The sequence below is a fragment of the Leptidea sinapis genome, chromosome 8, assembly GCF_905404315.1.
Source record: "Leptidea sinapis chromosome 8, ilLepSina1.1, whole genome shotgun sequence".
In the NCBI taxonomy this organism is placed as follows: domain Eukaryota; kingdom Metazoa; phylum Arthropoda; class Insecta; order Lepidoptera; family Pieridae; genus Leptidea; species Leptidea sinapis.
The window spans coordinates 11,657,905-11,677,633 of record NC_066272.1 but is presented as its reverse complement, the minus strand read 5'-3'; the positions used below and the strand labels follow the sequence as shown (position 1 = coordinate 11,677,633).

The 19,729-nt window shown below is 34.1% G+C and overlaps 1 protein-coding gene across 2 annotated transcripts in view; it reads left to right on the top strand.

The window, feature by feature from the left end:
• Positions 1 to 19,729, top strand: part of LOC126965686 (b(0,+)-type amino acid transporter 1) — a 57,680-nt gene that overhangs the window by 5,709 nt on the left and 32,242 nt on the right. The window contains exon 1 of one of the 2 annotated variants that reach the window (XM_050809415.1): positions 12,364 to 12,793. The exons of the other annotated variant lie outside the window; for it this stretch is intronic. Coding sequence (XP_050665372.1) covers positions 12,709 to 12,793 — 85 coding nt within the window. The 5' untranslated portion in view covers positions 12,364 to 12,708. Of the gene's footprint in view, positions 1 to 12,363; positions 12,794 to 19,729 lie in introns of those variants that run through there. 2 annotated transcript variants of the gene reach the window in all.

The window sequence follows — 19,729 nt, the reverse complement described above, 5'->3', positions numbered from 1 at the left end:
TATCTTAATATAGTGTCCTGATGTTTGTTTCCAGACAGCTCCTAAACTAATGAACGGATTTTAATGCGGATTTTAGTGCAAACTTCTTTTAATTCCTCTGGTGTTACGGTGTGCTTGAGCAGTGGCGAAAACTTAAGGGCTAAAAACTCTGTAGGTCATTAAATGAAAATTGTTTTTTTTTAAACTTCAAACAAAACTTTAGTTCTATGAAGTACAAAAAAAAATCTCAACTAAATAATATGTACTAAGTAAAATATGCTCCCCGTTGTTGTAATGCAATTGTTTCACAGCAGAACTGTCAAACCGTGCGTCAATAAATTCTCTCATAGAAATTATGTATAGACACATCAAAGGAAAAACAAATTTGTTGTTTTTATTTAATTCCGAACACTTTCATATTTATTCACCTTTTAAACCTTCCCTGGAGTTCCACAAACAATTCAAGACCAAAATTAGCCAAATCGATCCAGCCGTTCTCAAGTTTTAGCGAGACTAACGAACAGCTATTCATTTTTATATATATAGATTACTTCACAAAATTTTGAAGGCCAAGTACAACGTTTCAACAGTTCTACGTTTACACCTGTTTTCCACTATTTTATTTTATTTATTAGGACAACCAACAGCTTTAAAACCTTAAATGATACTTAAGATAATTACAGAGAGCCAATTATAGGTCTCCACAATTACTGCTAGAGTAGAAAATGGTACTGACAACATGAGCATATACAATTCGAAAATTACAATTTACATGATCAATAAAGTTAAAGTTAATTCCGTGGCCATCATGCAGGTCCGGCCACACATGGAGTATTGCTGTCATCTCTGGTCTGGCATACCCCCGTATCAGCTCAAACCATTTGACTGGGTGGAACACTTGGCGTTGCGTAGTGATGTCGCTTCATTGTGTGTCTTCTACCGCATTTATCAAGGGGAGTGTGCCGAAGAGCTATTTAACCTGGTTCCTGCCGCCGAATTCCACCTTCACACGACACGCCACAAGTTAGGATATCATGCCCACCATCTGGATGTGTGGCGGTCCTCCACAGTGCGGTTTTCAAGGAGCTTTCTTCCACGTACTACAAAGCTGTGGAATGAGCTTCCTTGTGCGGTGTTTCCGGGACGATACGACATGGGTACCTTCAAAAAAAGCGCGTACACCTTCCTTAAAGGCCGGCAACGCTCTTGTTATTCCTCTAGTGTTGCAAGAGATTGTGGGCGGCGGTGATCACTAAACACCAGGTGACCCGTACGCTCGTTTGTCGACCTATTCCATAAAAAAAAAAGTTAACGTAACAACTTAAGAATATGTAGGGTTATTAGTAAATAATTAATTGGCTATGTTACGTCTTGCATTGTCTACACTTGAACAGAAAAGATCTAGATTATTATCACCACTGTTATGGGTAAGATACATAATGGGTAAATGTATACACTTCTATAATAAAGTCCCAGCCACTGTTCAGGCATTATCTATAAATAAATTTAAATGTTTTATAAAAAAATGGCTCTGTCGTTAATCCTATTACTCCACTACTGAATATCTAAATGATCGGACAGCCTGGGACTAGATTGTGATTATTTTATAGCGATAGAAATGACTGTACAATACTGTATATTTTGATTGAAACGAGCGCAAAAAAAGAATGCTGGGAGAGTTTCTTGCGCCGCTTCTTGTCCCTCTGAGCGCCATTTGATTCCGAAGCGGTAGTAGTATCTAGTAGTTTTTAGAAATGACATCAAAAAGAATTCTAAAGGAATCAATTTTGAGAAAATAAATGGCTTTTAATGATGTCGTTAATATCCGGATTGAGAGCCAGCTACAGGATTCTTCCATAAACATATTAATGATAATAGCCGTATTATATTAGATATACATTCAAGATATTAAATTCTAGTCTATTCCTACAAATTTTTTAAACGTGAATGTAAGTTTGTTTACTACAATTTTACGCTGGAGCTACTTAAGCGATTTTGATGAAATTTGGTACATCGATAGACTAGAGCTTGGGAAACGACATAGGCGGAACAATCAATGGTTCCCGCGGGATTTGTAAGAAACTGAAATTCACGTCGATGAGCTATTACTATACAAATAGTAGATTAAGTTTGACATACCAATCTTCCTCGATATTCGTATAATATGTTGGGAACGCTAGCGAAAACGGGAATGGGAACTGGAATAGGACATGAGATAATCTTCAATTCGAAACTTGCTTATTATTTTTAAAAACCCTTTATCTACGCGGACGAAGTCACGGGCATGAGCTAGAAATATATTTATATGTAGTATTTTCATATCTCTAAAACACAAAATGTCTGCACTACGTGACCAAAGCCAAGATCCTGTAAACCATTTATTATTTTATTGTATGTATTATGTTTTACAGCTGTGAACGATCTCTAATCTCTACAACTCAAGTACCCTTTAAGCGGGATTTTCACTGTACACTCGAACTGAGTACACTGTAGTCCCGTCCGTATCGGACAGTGAAAACCCGTCTTTATATTAACAAAGTATCTACACCGGATTTATTTTTCTTAATAACATACAGTATCTGCTATTTCATTTATTTTTATGCGTAAACTACCGCTTCGGAAACAAATGGCGCTCTGAGAGAGAAGAAGCGGCGCAAGAAACTCTCCGAGCATTCTTATTTTGCACTCTTTTCAATAAAAATAAACAATATTGTGCAGTCATTTCTATCGCTATAAAATAATCACAATCTAGTCCCACGCTGTCCGATCATTTAGATACTCGGCAGTGGAGTAATAGGATTTACGACAGAGCCATTTTTTATAAAAATTTAAATTTATTTATAGATAATGCCTGAACAGTGGCTGGGACTTTATTATAGAAGTGTATACATTTACCCTTAAAGCTATTATGTATTAGGGTAAGTACCCAATCGAATTTCAAAATTCTAAGAAAGATAGATAACTAATTATGTTTAGCAATATAGTAACAGCGAAAAATGTATTGTTATAAGACTTCAGCAGAAATCTAAACATGGTATTCCAATAACGGCCGTTTTCAATAACGTATCTCTAGTTACGGATACATTGGTCTCACCGTTTAATGACAAGATCTTATCTATCCATAGTTATGTCCGATATAGTTATAGTCCAATGCTTTTTGTCGATAGGTTATTGAAATGTAAGTAAGCGTAAAAGGATAGATTTGTCTACCTCTAGTAAGTTAAACTAAGGATAGATAGGTTATTGGAAACGGCCGTTACTTGGAGCTTACCGAGCAACAATGGATAGTAAAAAAATACCTACATATTTATACGATTCTCATCTAATTAAACTCAATAAATGCAAAAAACTTTAATTTTTATCAATTCATTAAATAGCATTTCCTGTAGTCTGTTGATATAAACAAAGCCGAAAGAAAAATATGTCATTGCCTGTTCAGAAAAAAAAATACTGAAACCATAGACTCAAAAATTTATAAAGATTTTCCTGTAGGACTGATTCTAAAACAAGAATAGATTTAAATTCCATTTGCTATAGAGTTATATGACCTTACAAATAAATTTGGTATAAAGATATACCTGATTATAAACCAAGACTATGCAACATGTTGAGTTTATCGCTGACAACACTGTCAATACAATGATAATTCTGAAGTATTCCGAATGCAGCACTGCAATTAAACGCGGGAAGCGTTATACAAAAGGTATATCTTGAAACATTTTTTTCTTGGTTTATTCTCAGGTATAAGTTTATACCATGTTTATTTGTAAGGCCGATACAGTTTAAATAAAACTCCTTTTTATTGGGGCATTAGATAAAGTGTTTTTATCATGTTGTATTTTCCAAGGACCTTTAGATGCAATAAACATTATCATTCGATATCAGATTGTAAAAATTATTCATAAAGAAGTAATCAAAGTTTGTGATCTAAGATTATTGTCATTGACGCAATTCCTGCGTTAGTTGCGTCAGCCGTTGAGCCCGTCACCGAGGCATAAAGGCATTTATTTTCTCAAAATTGATTCCTTTAGAATTCTTTTTGATGTCATTTCTTATACTACTAGATACTACTACCGCTTCGGAAACAAATGGCGCTCTGAGAGAGAAGAAGCGGCGCAAGAAACTCTCCCAGCATTCTTTTTTTTGCGCTCTTTTCAATAAAAATATACAATATTGTACAGTTGCTATAAAATAATCACAATCTAGTCCCAGGCTGTCCGATCATTTAGATATTCAGCAGTGGAGTAATAGGATTTACGACAGAGCCATTTTTTTATAAAACATTTAAATTTATTTATAGATAATGCCTGAACAGTGGCTGGGACTTTATTGTAGAAGTGTATACATTTACCCTTAAAGCTATTATGTATCTTAGTAAGAAGTGACAGTTTCAAACATGGAACGCTGACAACACAATATTTATAATATTCATTTAAATATTTATAATACTTTCTTAATTATGCCACAGATAGGGAATGGAGCGACCGCCCTCAGGCTATAAAATTATAAGTTTAATGGTACACTATTACTTTCTATACAAATTTTTTGATGGAAAAAGCCCGCCCTTTTTTCTCAGTTCTGAGGCATTCTTTTTGGAATGGGTGGTAGTTTTTGACAGTAGTGTATATAGGTCTATATTTTACATAAAAGGCTCAAAAGGCATTTATTTTCTCAAAATTGATTCCTTTAGAATTCTTTTTGATGTCATTTCTAATATACTAGATACTACTACCGCTTGGGAAACAAATGGCGCTCTAAGAGAGGAAAAGCGGCGCAAGAAACTCTCACAGCATTCTTTTTTTGAGCTCTTTTTAATAAAATATACAATATTGTACTGTCATTGCTATTGCTATAAAATAATCATAATCTAATACAAGGCTACCACTTAGATATTCAGCTGTGGAGTATTTACGACAGAGCCATTTTTTTATAAAACATTTAAATTTATTTATAGATAATACCTGAACAGTGGCTGGGACTTTATTATAAAGTGTAAACATTTACCCCTAAAGCTATTATGTATCTTATCATAAATTAGTTTAACTCATCCATGACCATCTCTCACTCTAACAGTATACAAGCGAATTTGCAAAAAGGAGTTTCTGTTCATCCAATCACTGTCAAAGGATGCCTATCGATTGATACTTACAAGATCAATCGCTGTACTAATCTGGAGATTGCCACAAAAATTTGATCATAATTAATTGGTTCAGCCGTTTCGAGTCCATAGAAACATAGACACGTCGACTTTCATGTTTCGGATAAATTCTGTATATTCTTGGGTGGGACTGAATAAATGTAGCTTAGTAAAATACAGGTTTATTATATAATAATAGTAAAAATATTTAAATTTCAATAATATGACGTGTATGTGTACACACATAATAATTATATATTACTGCAGTCGTTTATATAAAAATTTGAACAACTGTAAGCATTTATTAGGATTTCAGTAAGTTATCTAACTCCGCTTCAGACAGAGAGAAGAAAAGTCTAAAAACTCTCCTACTATTTTTCGCTCTTTTAAAGAATTACAAAATGTAATTGTGCAAAATTATTGTTACCATAATATAATCAGGATCTGGGTGTAAGAGCTCTTAAAAACAAGGTGAGACCTACCTAGATTGGTTTTTCACCCCCAAAACCCCACTCCAAAACTCTATCAGAATAGTTAGAGTTGATTCCGAGATATATACAAAATATAGACACGAAAATGTAGAGTACATGTTATGTAAAGAATAATTCATTAAGAAATTCATTTTGGTATGGATTTTTTGGTATATAGAAATAGGATCTGGTTGAAAGAGCGCTGTTCGACGTGAAAACTCTGTAAAAATCGTTTTTCCAAAGATGAGACCGAGCTGGGTCTGTTTTCGCCCCTAAAATACCGCAGACATTCATTCACACATTAGAAATTCCATCTTGTCTCAGGTTGATGGGCGGAGATTAATTTTATATTACGCCTTTTTTATTGCGTTATTAGTTTCTACTAAAATATGCTAATTTCTATTTGAGAACAGGAATAAAATGAGTTATTATTTTTATATAATATTCATTATCAAATATCTTTGTATAGATCACTTTAAATATAACTCTGCGCTCGACGCATGCGGGATTTTATTGATTGAAGTCAGGCTCACTCCTTTGACGGCATCAGACAAAATATCAAAAGGCAGTAGCAATCTTCATATTGTAGGAGTATTACCAGTTCCCGGGTCCTTTGCCGTGAAGCAAAAATGTGTAAACATTAATGTGTTTCGGTCTGAAGGATGCCGTAGCTAGTGAAATTACTGAGCAAATGAGACTTAACATCTTATGTCTCAAGGTGACGAGCGCAATTGTAGTGCCGCTCAGAATTTTTGGGTTTTTCAAGAATCCTGAGTGGCACTGCATTGTAATGGGTAGGGCGTATCAATTACCATCAGCTGAACGTCCTGCTCGTCTCGTCCCATATTTTCATAATAAAAAGGAGTATGCTTGCCAGTGGGTATTTCTGGCAGCAGCTGATCAGGGTCTTTCTCTTATCGGCTTCACGATTCAAGATATATCCACATCTTTCTTCGAAGTCAAAGTCAAATAAACTTAACTCAATTTGGCTTAAACTAAGCGCTTTTTAATCGTCACTATATATATTTCTTTTAAATTACTGGAGGTCTATTATCAAAATCGACAGCCAAAGTTTCGGTCCGAAACGAAAGAACGACGAAATTCAAATTAAATCCTATTACGAAAGTACTTCGGATCCGAATCGTACGCACGGATATCGTTTCGGAACCATAGACATAAGTGAATTTGGGAATAAGGTAAACGAAAGACAAAATGTCTAATCGCGAACTTCGTATCGTACTTCGGATCCGAAACAATTTCGTAATTGGAAAATGTACGATACGTCAAACGAAACTTCGTATTTCGATTTTCGTAATGGGGCTCCAGAATCAATCATATGTTCGGAAAAAGTAGAGCTCGTGAGAAGAACATACAAATAACTCAACGGTCACTCTTTTCCAAGAAAGACCAACAAGTTAAAGTTTGATGAGTCAACAGGAAAATGGATGCTTATTTCTATTTCAATTGGTATTGCCATATCATGTATTGAGTATGACGCTGTGGTATGACGCAATCAATGTAGGTATAAAGAGCACTCATTCATAACATAATGACTTAACACCTAGATGGTGTAAAATTTGTTTTGTATGAAGTACCCAGAGTTTATATTAGGCATGTATACACAATCTTGAACCACAATGATGTTAATAAACATCTGTTTTATAATGTGCCAGTAACGACGTGACAGTAAGATTCTTATTTTTTTCATGGATTTTCATCATTGTTGTGGTACAGGTGGGACAAAGAGGGAGGATCATGTTGATAGTGTACTTTGAAAGTGATGGAAGTTAATACATATACGAGTATGTATAGTAAAAATATCGTTGCACGATTTTTGTTCATGATAAACGCCGAAAGTACTGTACAGTACTAAGTGAAGTTTGGTCCAACTTTAAAGATAAATGAAATAGTTTTAATATCGTAGTATACAAATTTATTATTAAATAGCCTGAGTCTGTGGTATCATTAAGAAAATCATTTATGTTATAATAACCTTAACCATACAAACGATTTTTATCAATTCTTTTATATTTCTTAACACATTTGTTTTGTACATTTTCTGGCATCATGTAAAATCATATACACTGCCCAATAATAGACTAATTCGACTTAACGGAGTAGTAGGCATAACAAGTTTATGTTTATTCTTCGTGTTAACATTATGATTGTCGCAGTTTCTAGCAATTTCCGTAATGTGCTTTTACAGAACATTATCAAGAATATATTGAGATGCAACAGTCAAAATATTTATAAAGTTCAGTTATAAAATAAACAAATAAATATCTTTAAAATCGATAATTTGGTTAAATATATTAACACAGATTATAATAACAAATTTATTCTACCGAGATAATCTTTATAACACTTCCAACCGGGTCAAGGGCGACTCGAGCTCCAGGTTTACATCTTCACCTCCATTTAATAGAGTTATCTGTGCTTGGGGCATTTTTAAATCTGAAAGTATTTTATATTACTTCACGGACTAGTAAAAAAAGAAGGACTCCGCGCCGCGATATAGCAAGTGAAGCACCTTTATGCTAGTGTGTGTGCGGTTACGGGGTATACCAGTTACACAATTTTTCTCCCTTAAATAATAATATATCCACAAATACCTTTAAAGTATTGTTTTTACACTTTTTCACAAAGCATAATGGCATTTTTAAAATATTTTATTGCGACACAAACTGATCTGTCACAGACGATGGCAAATCTCATAATGGCGGCTGATCGGCTTGTATTAGTGTAAGTGTATGCGTGGGGCTATGTATTTACACGTTAACCGGCTTGTTTTGGTGCCTCATTGTTATGTAAGGTGACACGGAGTCTTTATATTTTTACTCGTCCATGTATTACTTATACGATATTAATTTGTATTTTGTCTTACTTCAAACCAAATAATACGAAATAGGTGGAATATTAATACGAAAAAAAATTGTTTTATTTTTCAGAAGAACTGTAGTTCTCTAGTTCATATTTTTTTTATTTATGCAAAGTCTTCTGTGAAAAGAAATATACTGTGAAATATATATACTGTGAAATGAAATATATATAATAAATATACTGAAAGCCGCTATTGCTTGTCAATTTAACAACACAATCAATTCGTGATACTGTCTTTTCATCATAGCGTTTTCTGAGTGATATCTGCACGTTCCTCTGTGATCGTATAAATTCATACTTAAGGCGACACTAAATGCCAGCGACCTTGAGCGATATGAGTTGACGGCTGCCGGCCCGCCATCTATGTAACAAAGTAAAATATTCAAAATTCTTGGGTGGAAAACAGTTTATATGCTTACAATCCTCGTTATTCACTACTAATCTGAATAAATGAACCTACACAAAAAAGTACAAGCTATAAGAATAACTTTTCTGAGAGAAGTACCAAAAAATGCGTCACGCCATGCCAAAAAACTTGTTTAACTTCAAAGAAAAGTGGTAGTTCAAAAAGGCTCGGCAGTGTTAACTATAACCAACAGCAAGCATTAGCAACCTACAAATAAGACTTAAGGATATGTGTAACAGGATTAAGTAGTGTTCATAGCTCGAAATGCTATACTTTCACCACTAAACTTGTCTAAAAACACCATGTTTGCGTGTTTTCTGCTTACTCTTCGCCTTAAACATGTACTTTGCCAGAAGTTGAACGTTTAAATTTGAAGTGTTTCAAATGAAGTCGGAAGATTTAACGAATATTCTTCAAATAACAAAATTTTGGGTAATAGTATATGTACGTTGTAATACGCTGCGTTACTTCCCTAGTCCGTTTTGATTTTGGTCGATATAGCAACATATAAACGATGTCTTCGTTAACAGTTTAATTTTATATTTAAACACAATTAAGATCGGTATTAGATAATCATATGAAAGAGAAATACAAATCGTTCATCGCGCATTTTATGATAGCAATGAAATGTGTATTTCAAGATAACTTTACGTACGAAATCCCGTGACGTTGAAATCTTAGAATAACTGGCGGTCGCATGATGAATCTAATTATACAACTCACAATGCTATTACCGCTGGCGGACCGACGTTACCCCGCCCAGCGAAGAATACGTGCCTTGTTGTGAGTGCCAGTTGATTATTAATTGATCCGTCCTATCTACTAACAGCTTCATATCTTGATAATGCTACGAAGTGGGATTCACTTGTTATCACCTACAATCGATACCAATTCAAATTCAAAATAGGATGTGACATCACTTATTGAAAGTCAAAAACGCCCACCCATTCCAAAATGAATGAGAAGAACGCGCGTAACAAACTTAGCGGCATTTTTTTTTCACCGATAAAATATGTTTACAAAGTAATATTGTACAATTTACCTTATTATTTAATAGCCTGAGGGCGGTCACTCCATTCCCAATCTGTGGTTTCATTAAGAAAGTCATTTATGTTATAGTAACCTTTACCACACAAACGTTTTTTAACAATTCTTTTGAGTAACGCAATACTTTTGTTTTGAACATTTTCTGGGATCTTGTTGTAAAAGGATATGTATCATCGCCCCATAAAAGACTTACTAACTCGACTTAGCCGAGTAGTAGGCATTATAAGTTTGTCTGTTCCTGGTGTTAACATTATGGTTATGACAGTTTCTAGCAAATTCACTTATGTGCCTATGAACATACATTAAATTATCAAGAATATATTGAGAAGCAACAGTCAAGATGTTAATTTCTTTGAATTTTGCTCTCAATGATTCTTTAGGACCTAGGCAATAGATTAATGATGTTTGTTTTCATATTCCTATAAACAAATCTCTAATTCTCTCTCAACTTTTGAATAAGAACTATATTTATGAATGTTTTCTATTTTTTTTTAATTTCTATTGGGTATTGGCTTAGCAAGTGACCGCCTCCGTTTTCTCTTTCGCAGATTTCACAAGTAAACATGTAGAGTGAGTATTTTTTTGTTCAAAACTAATTAAAGTAACTTAAGTTACTTCTTATAACATAAGTTGTCTGAGAGTGAAACTCTGATAAGCTGATAGCAAAGACACAGATAAAAAGTGTTCATTAAAATAAAAATCAGACAATTTAAACATGTGATCGTTATCATGACAAAGTATGGCAATGCTTATGTGATTCCCTTGGTGTTGGAGAATGAGAGGAAGTGATCACTTACAGTAAAGTGATTTATTCTCTCTTTTTTGTAAATAATATATAAATTTGTAAACTACCATATAGTGTCGTTTTTCTTTGTAATAATGAAAATATATATACGACAAAGTTTGAGTACAATTTATATATTAGATGCAGCACTTTAAAAATAATGTGATAATTCTAAAATTGTACAAATACTTGACAAATAAACAGTGTTGCCAAACTACATAAACAATTAGTCAACTAGTACAATACTTTTACCAGTGGGAGGCTCCTTTGCACCGGATGCTGGCTAGATTATGGGTATCACAACGGCGCCTATGTCTGCCGCGACGTAGTAATGTGTAAACATTATTGTGTTTCGGTCTGAAGGGCGCCGTAGCTAGTGAAATTACTGGGCAAATGAGACTTAACATCTTATGTCTCAAGGTGACGTGCGCAATTGTAGTGCTAATCTGAATTTTCGGATTTTCCAAGAATCCTGAGCATTGTAATGGACAGGGCGGATCTTGAAGATTGATGAAAAACAATATATTTATTTGATTTCATAATGTACCAGTTTTTTTTAATGGAAGAGGAGGACAAACGAGCGTACGGGTCACCTGGTGTTAAGTGATCACCGCCGCCCACATTCTCTTGCAACACCAGAGTAATCACAGTTTAAAATTGAATGCTGGGAGAGAGCGCCATTTGTTTCCGAAGTGGTAGTAGTATTTAGTAGTATAAGAAATGACATCAAAAAGAATTCTAAAGGAATCAATTTTGAGAAAATAAAAATGTCTTTTATGCTTTTTTAAACGAAGTTATCAAGAATTATAAATGAACGAACAAAATATTTAAAAATATATATATATATATTTTCAAGTTATTAAATATGTATGAAGTACTTTAAGTTTTTAAATTATTTATATCTTAGGGCACGTATAGAACATATAATCTACATAATATTATAATGGTCGAATCAGTAGTTTTTAGTTGTTGCACACAAGGTTGCAGTATATAATACGTAATTTTTCATTTTAATATTTTTTTTAATATTTCATGTGAAATAAAAATACTCCTACATGGTAGAAGCATATTAATTTATAACATTGGATACTAAGCTTATAAAAACAATCTGTATTTAGTCTGTGTCGCTCACCTTTTATTTCTCTTAAGGAAACTAATATCTCCATTCGTCCTTCATATTTTGAAGGTCGTCGAAGGGTAAACAGGACGTCAGAGTTGGCGCCATATTGTCTGCTCAAATCGTATCCTTAAGAAAGGGACGTCAACCTACCCTTATAAATAAAACATTAAAAGATCTCGCTTTCTTTTAGAAATACATAATACAATAATAAAAATACAGGCTTTAGGAATTAAATTATTCTTAAAGTAATCTAGTTAATTTAATGTTAGTTAAGAAATTGTTTTTTGTACCTGACCAAGTTTTAATGTAAAGTACTTATCTATGTTTTTATATTATCCTCATTAACCTAAACATATATTTTATTTACTTGATGGTTTTCATTTAAAAAGTCAGGATATTATCGAAATAAGGATTTAAAAGGTTCAGGTGTCGAATCTCGCGTAGCGATTCACCGGCCGGAGGGCGGGCGGGACTTCGCTACGTAAGAAATCTGCCCGCCCACGTGTTTCGTCGCGCTAGGAATAGCCAGTCTGCCCTGAGCTACAGTGCTGAGTAGACTTCTGTCAAGCTCATATAGTTTTAATAACGTGAATAAAAGTGCCTTGAAAATAGCAATACTTTTAAAAATACTTTATTAGGGATTAATTTTAATAAGAAATACTAACAAAAGAGTGAATTTTAACTTAAAAAGTTCGTATTTTCAACCGAAGGTTAATTGAAATAGTGCAAATTTTTATTGAAGTTTAATTGCGAGTGTGAACCGTTATTTAGGATCAGTGTTGGCATTGAGCAGCTGTTTGTTTGTGTGAGAGTTGGCTCGTGTGTCGTGTGGCCGTGGGGTTCGGCGCCGGCGCCCTGGAGGTGTCGAAGCGCACGTGCGATGCGATGCGCGAGAAAATCTCCGCATTGTTGCGCACTTCCGTCGGTGCGGGCGCACACGCTCGAGCCGCGGACAAACTGCAAAATGGCGGTACTTTTACTTATATTTAAACTGTTTTGAAATGAAATTTTATTTGCAAGAAACATTGTAGCTAATATCTTAGCATAGTATTATTGAAAATCAAATGTTTTGTCAATTGAAACTATTGTATTTGAAATGATTTGTAAAAAGATGAAGCTGTTAATGTTGATTTATAAGAGTGTCAATGAGTTTCTTGCCACTTCTTCTCATTAAAGCTCAACCTAGTTAGTTACCTTAGTTACCTTACTCCTCCCTATCAGCGGGTCAGCTAGTTTAATATATAATTTTAATTTGGTTTTGATTTAAATAAATTCCTAGAAACTGGTTCGATATATTGGGAATAGCTATAAGCAAGGGTCGTGTCAATTATCTTGACTAATTAATATACTAATTATAATTATACTAGCGGCCCCGACCGACGTTGTTCTGTAGATACTGTTTTATAGAAAATTGTCAATAATAATTCAAAACATAGAAGAAAGAATTATTTCGTAAAAATGATCCCTGTTGTTATAATGAAATTGTTTCGCAGCGGAACTGTCAAACCGTGCGTCACTAAATTCTCTCATAGGAAATATGTCCATACAAAACAATTAATAATGAAAGTAAAAATAATTATGGCTCCCAAATCGAAATAAAAACTATCCTATCTCTCAAGTTGGACCAAACTGCACTCCATGAAGTAATCCCCATTAAAATCCGCGGACAAACAATTTTGATGAATAATTACTAAATAATATTGAGTATTTTTTACTGAATTGTAGCGCTTTTTCAGGCATATCGTAATATTTGAATATCTTAGGACAACGAACAACTTCCGATGGTTATTTTAAAAAGGTAACATTAGCGAAGCTTTTCTTAACATTTTTACTATTTCTTTCGTGATAACGCGATAGAGAACAGTATCAGTCAGAAGGACTTACTGTTGTGTTAGGTCCGACTACTATTCCTAAGAATTTTAATAATCAGGTTTCGTGAGTATTTTCTCCAGCAATACTTAACCAATCGTAACGAAATTTCGTTTACTGAATGGAAAGAAAATATTTAATATTTTAGCTTTTGTCGAAATTTGAATATTAAGCATCTATACAAATGATTTGACACGAGTCTCGTGCCAGATTTTTGCGAGACAACACGTCCTGAGGATGCCTCGCGTAGAGGCGAATTGTTTAAAACAAATATTGGCGAAATTAACACTAAAGAAAACTTAAATCATTTGTATAATTATGGATTTCCGCAAAGTAACGCCTATTTCAATAAATTTTATTAAGCATCTGTTTGCGGCCTATATTATAATGCTGTTTTAAGCACTGTTTGAAGTACTTTAAGCTCTTACAAAAATATCAAAGGTTTAAAACCCAAGGAGGTTGGAGAAACGCGATTTTTATGTCGTAAACTAAATGTTGTTTATATTTTGCAATAACGCCCACAAATAAGGGCGTGACAAAATAGTCATCCATACATTATACTTCGACAAAGTATTATAGCGGTGTTGGTGCTCAAAGTCAGTTACCATCTTCACCAACTGACGTGCGGTTCTCAAAGTCAAATAAACTGTATTCAATTAGGATTAAACTAGGCGCTTTTGAATCGACATTACAAATATTTAGGTAATCTGAATTACTGAATCTACTATATGTTCGGAAAAAGTAGAGCTCGTGAGAAGAACATAAAAGAAATTCAACGGCCACTCTTTTCAATCAATAGGGTATTGGCGTTCTAAATATCAAACATTTCTTAAAAAGTATAATAGAATGAACTGTTTCAATATAAATTATCGTATGTTGGATGCATCAACCTTTAGAGCTTAAAATTCTTTTTGTAAGGATGCTTCGTGAACATGATGGTCGTGATTACTGTCATAATTAGTAATCGCATCCAACAAATACAACGATTTATTTACTATAACCACAAGTAGCACCCGTTCACGTTCCGGTTACTAATAATAATAATCGCTTTAAATGCCAGTGGGAGGCTCCTTTGCACAGGATGCCGGCTAGATTATGGGTATCACAACGGCGCCTATTTCTGCCGTGAAGCAGTAATGTGAAAGCATTACTGTGTTTCGGTCTGAAGGGCGCCGTAGCGAGTGAAATTATTGGGCAAATGAGATTTATCATCTTGTCTCAAGGTGAGGAGCAGTTGTAGTGCCGCTCAGAATTTTTGGGGTTTCAAGAATCCTGAGCGGCACTGCATTGTAATGGACAGGGCGTATCAATTACCATCAGCTGAACGTCCTGCTCGTCTTGTCGCTTATGTTCATAACAAAAATAAAAGAGTTTATTAAGATTTGTTCAGCGTCTATACCAAGCTTAAAAAATTTCAATTTCAATTACAATGACCTATAGCAGAATAATAAACTTATTCATTCGAGTTAGGTCACACAGTCTGTTTAATGTAGTGGAGTACAACCTAGTAAACTGTATTATTTCTAACACTCGACTCGGCCGTGAAAATACTCGTTGTAAAGATTAAATATTTGGAGATCAATCAAATGACCATCATTTATCATGTAGGCACAAGTTATTAACAAATAGAGTTGCTATTTAGATATTGAATTATTACACCGTTATACAAATTATTACAATAGTTACATCAGGTGATATATTTCACGGTCCACGAATTTTTGGCTTATTGCGTAAGCTTACAACGGCAGAGCGTTTTCCAGGAATCTTGGAGTGATCTGTAGCACGTGACAGACGTAAAGATGACGTAATAGGTCTATACTCTGTGTATTTGATAAGTCACTTTAATTAAATGGCTGTAACTCTAATTAACAACCATCTTACAAATAAATGAGCTCATAAACATAGACTAATAAAAAGAAAAGGATGGATGTATACATTTTTTTATTAGCTGTTGTGACATAGGAAGTCAACTTCGTCTATCGTCTCTATAGATATTTCTTTAAAATTACTGAATCTAATCAATTTAAATTACTATATGTTCGGAAAAAGTAGAGCTCGTGAGAAGAACATACAAGAAACTCAACGGCCACTCTAATAGGGCCACAATAAATTATAAATAAAAGTTCTCAGTCTGACGTTTGCGACATTCGTTAATTTTTCTTCGTCCATCGGACAGGCAAAAGGTCCGAGCCCATACAGCCATATTCGTTAATACTCAATAACGTTATATTGATATGTGTGATATTAATAATTTGATTATTTTATTCATTTATTTATTAATAACACGTCTTTATAATCTATACTATAATATTATAAAGCTGCAGTGTTTCTTTGTTTGTTTGTTTGAACGCGCTAATCTCTGGTACTACTGGTCCGATTTGAATGATTCTTTCAGTGTTGGGTAGTCCATTTATCGAGGAAGGCTATAGACTATGTTTTCTTTTTCAAAATAAGGGATCCGTAATAAAATTGCTATTTTGTAACACAAGGTGTCGATCGAAACCTATTTTTGCGTGCGCTGCAAAAACTATTGACAATAGAACAAAATGATGTACAGGCTATAATATAGGCAATATTTTATTACTTATAAAACTATCGCGTGAATTATACTTTATATGGCAAAACAACGTTTGCCGGGTCAGCTAGTTTATTATATACTGGATGTCCTAGAATAGGTGGGACAACAAGGGCAAACGAAAGTAACATATTTTATTTAGATAAGCAAAAAAGTAAATATATATTGTATCTGTTAATTATTCCTAAAGTTAATTATAATTAAGTTTTACTTCAATCGAGTGTAAACATTACACGCACACGCTTTTTTTTATTGTATATCAAAGGGTTTAGACAGCGTTTTCGTTGAAAGCTCCCAGACTGATTATTTTTTTCCGACACCTCCAAGAAATATCGTTAATGTATAAAAAAAAGTAAAAGTATAATAATAAATCAATTTCAATACTATAATAAATCTTCAAAGTACAAGAAAGTGAAAGGTGCGCGAGAAATGATGCGCACCAAAAATGTTACTATGCCATTCGATTAGTAGGTTTTACTCTCCATATTTTTCTCATACCGGGCACCTTACATGAAAATCGATTCTTAAGGAGTTAACTCCAATAACTCCAAAAATATATGCAAAAATAGTAACAAATTATATACTAAAACCTTCCTCGAGAATCACGCTATCCATTGGTGAAAATCGGTGCAGTAGTTTTTGAGTTTATCGCGAACAGACAGACGCGGCGGAGGACTTTGTCTAATATTAATTATGTAGTGATTTATTAAGCTTCGAGACTATTGGCTGTCTGTTACCTATTTAACTCGATTTTGCTGAAAAGCTTATCGGAACTGTTACGAAATGACCTAATTTGGAGAATAAGCCGTTGGCCAACCTATTTTCACCTAGCATACCATAGAGGGGATCAAACCCCAGACCACTATTACAAAGCCCTATGTAAAATTTTTGTATTTAATAATAGAAGCACTTGTGGCTGTAATCGCGACGGCCACCTTTTTGAAGGTAGCTACTGAAAATCAGTGTTGGGTGATACCCAACTAATATGCTGAGTAGCAAACCTTTTTGGGACAAAACACTGCAAACACCACCTTATTATGTTGATATAGAATAAGCCTTACTTTAGTTTTTAATGTATGTTAGTTTTAATTAGTTAAGGCATATTATAGTAATTTTTTAGATAAGTTTTTTCATATTATTTGTTATTATATTTTGTAAATGTTCACGTGTATTTGTAGTGTTTGTTCCAAATAAAGATATACTTACTTACTTAAAAGTAAATAATTTTTAATGGAACACATTTTAAAGGATTAAAACGCGTGTAATTGTAACCAGGATTGAAATACAGGTTCATCCTTGTTCAACTCCAGTCCAGATGTTATAACTTGTATATATAGTGTCTTCTACCGCATTTATCACGGGGAGTGTTCCGAAGAGCTGTTTAACCTGATTCCTGCCGCCGAATTCCACCTTCGCACGACACGCCCCAATTTAGGATATCATCCCCACCATCTGGATGTGTGGCGGTCCTTCACAGTGCGATTTTCAAGGAGCTTTCTTCCACGTACTACAAAGCTGTGGAATGAGCTTCCTTGTGCGGTGTTTCCGGGACGATACGACATGGATACCTTCAAAAAAAGCGCGTACACCTTCCTTAAAGGCCGGAAACACTCGTGTGATTCCTCTGGTGTTGCAAGAGATTGTGGGCGGCGGTGATCACTTAACAACAGGTGACCCGTACGCTCGTTTGTCCTCCTATCCCATAAAAAAAAAAATATATATACAATACCTTAAGCATTTATTTATTTATAAATTATAATAAGTACTTTTTGTGAAACAAATGAGTCACTATTATTATTATTTGCAAATTTGAAAAAAGAAACATTTCAATATTGATGTTATGGGTAAGTACTCGTATATAAAGCGTCGTCCATTTTCTACGATCGTTGCGTAGCTTTAAATAGCATTTCAAATGTATTTTTATGATTGTTCACACCCTCTAATTATAAAGTACAATAACAATTATTATGACGTCAAATATTTACAAGTTAATTTCTTAAAGTAATAGTGTTCTACGTGATGTTAGACACAGTCGTATTGTTATGACGTCATGTCCGGTGTATATGTGTGTCGTAAATGTATGAATTTGTGTGGCATCAAATTGTAATCAACAATGTGACATTGAGAAAGATAATGTAATTACTTTTCAGTATTGAAGTTACAAACATACATTCATAGTAGACTGAAGCGTTATAGGTTTGGGTGGTGGGTAGTAAGCTGTATCGGGAAGTTTCTTTTTTTTTAATAAAAATATAGGATGGGGCTTCTTGAAAAACCCAAAAATTTTGAGAGGCATTATAATTGCGCTCGTCACCTTGAGACATAAGATGTTAAGTCTCATTTGCCCAGTAATTTCACTAGCTACGGCGCCCTTTAGACCGGAACACCGTAATGTTTACACATTACTGCTTCACGGCAGAAATAGGCGCCGTTGTGGTACCCATAATCTAATCGGCATCGTTTGCAAAGGAGCCTCCCACTGGTGTACTGGAGTAAAACAAGTGTAACAACTTTATGGAATCAATTATTGGCTGCTGTTTTCCCGAACTGATAAGACTTAGGGACCTTCAAGAAAAGAGCATACTCCCAACTTAAAGGCCGGGAACACACCGAAGGCTGGTTGCCACACCTCTCCCCATCCCGTGAACCTCTTGCCGGTTTGCCTCCTCTTATATAAAAAAAATCCAAATGTACGGCGCTAAGGCCGTATTAAATATTTTCAATTTATATTCTCATAAATCAATTGATTTAAAATATATCTATATAAACCCAGTGAAAAATAAATTTTCACTTAATTAACTAAATATCTTCTTTAGTAAGATTTTAGAAAGTACAAAATGTACAACTTCAACAAACTAAATTTTAACTTAAAAATTTTGTTGCTTAGTAGTGTTTTCTTTATTTTTAACTTAATTTATAAATTCGTGTTTTATTTTGTGTTTCTTGAACGAAACCCTTGATCAGGAAGGGAAATTTATGAAGATTTTAGCTTTAGATTAAGGATTGGTCTCCGCTGCAAAATAGATACCGCACTACCTAAGAACAACAGCTTTTTTTATTACGGCAAATTTATATTGTAGTGTGTGTCAGCTATTTATAAAGATGCTTGTGTGCGTGGCATCTTTACACTCAATCGCATCTTTAAAATTTTGTAACATATATACTTCGTGTTATCTTCTTTAATATATATAAATCTCGTGTCACAATGTTTGTCCTCAATGGACTCCTAAACTAATGAACGGATTTCAATGGGGATTACTTCATGGAGTGCAGTTTAGTCCAACTTAAGAGATAGGATAGTTTTTATTTCGATTTGGAACCCATAATTATTTTTATTTCCAATATTTGTTTTGTTTGGACATATTTTCTGTGAGAGTTTTCTGACGCGCGGTTTGACAGTTCTGCTGTGAAACAATTTCATTATAGTTTACAACAGGGAGTAATGACGTTCTATATTATGTA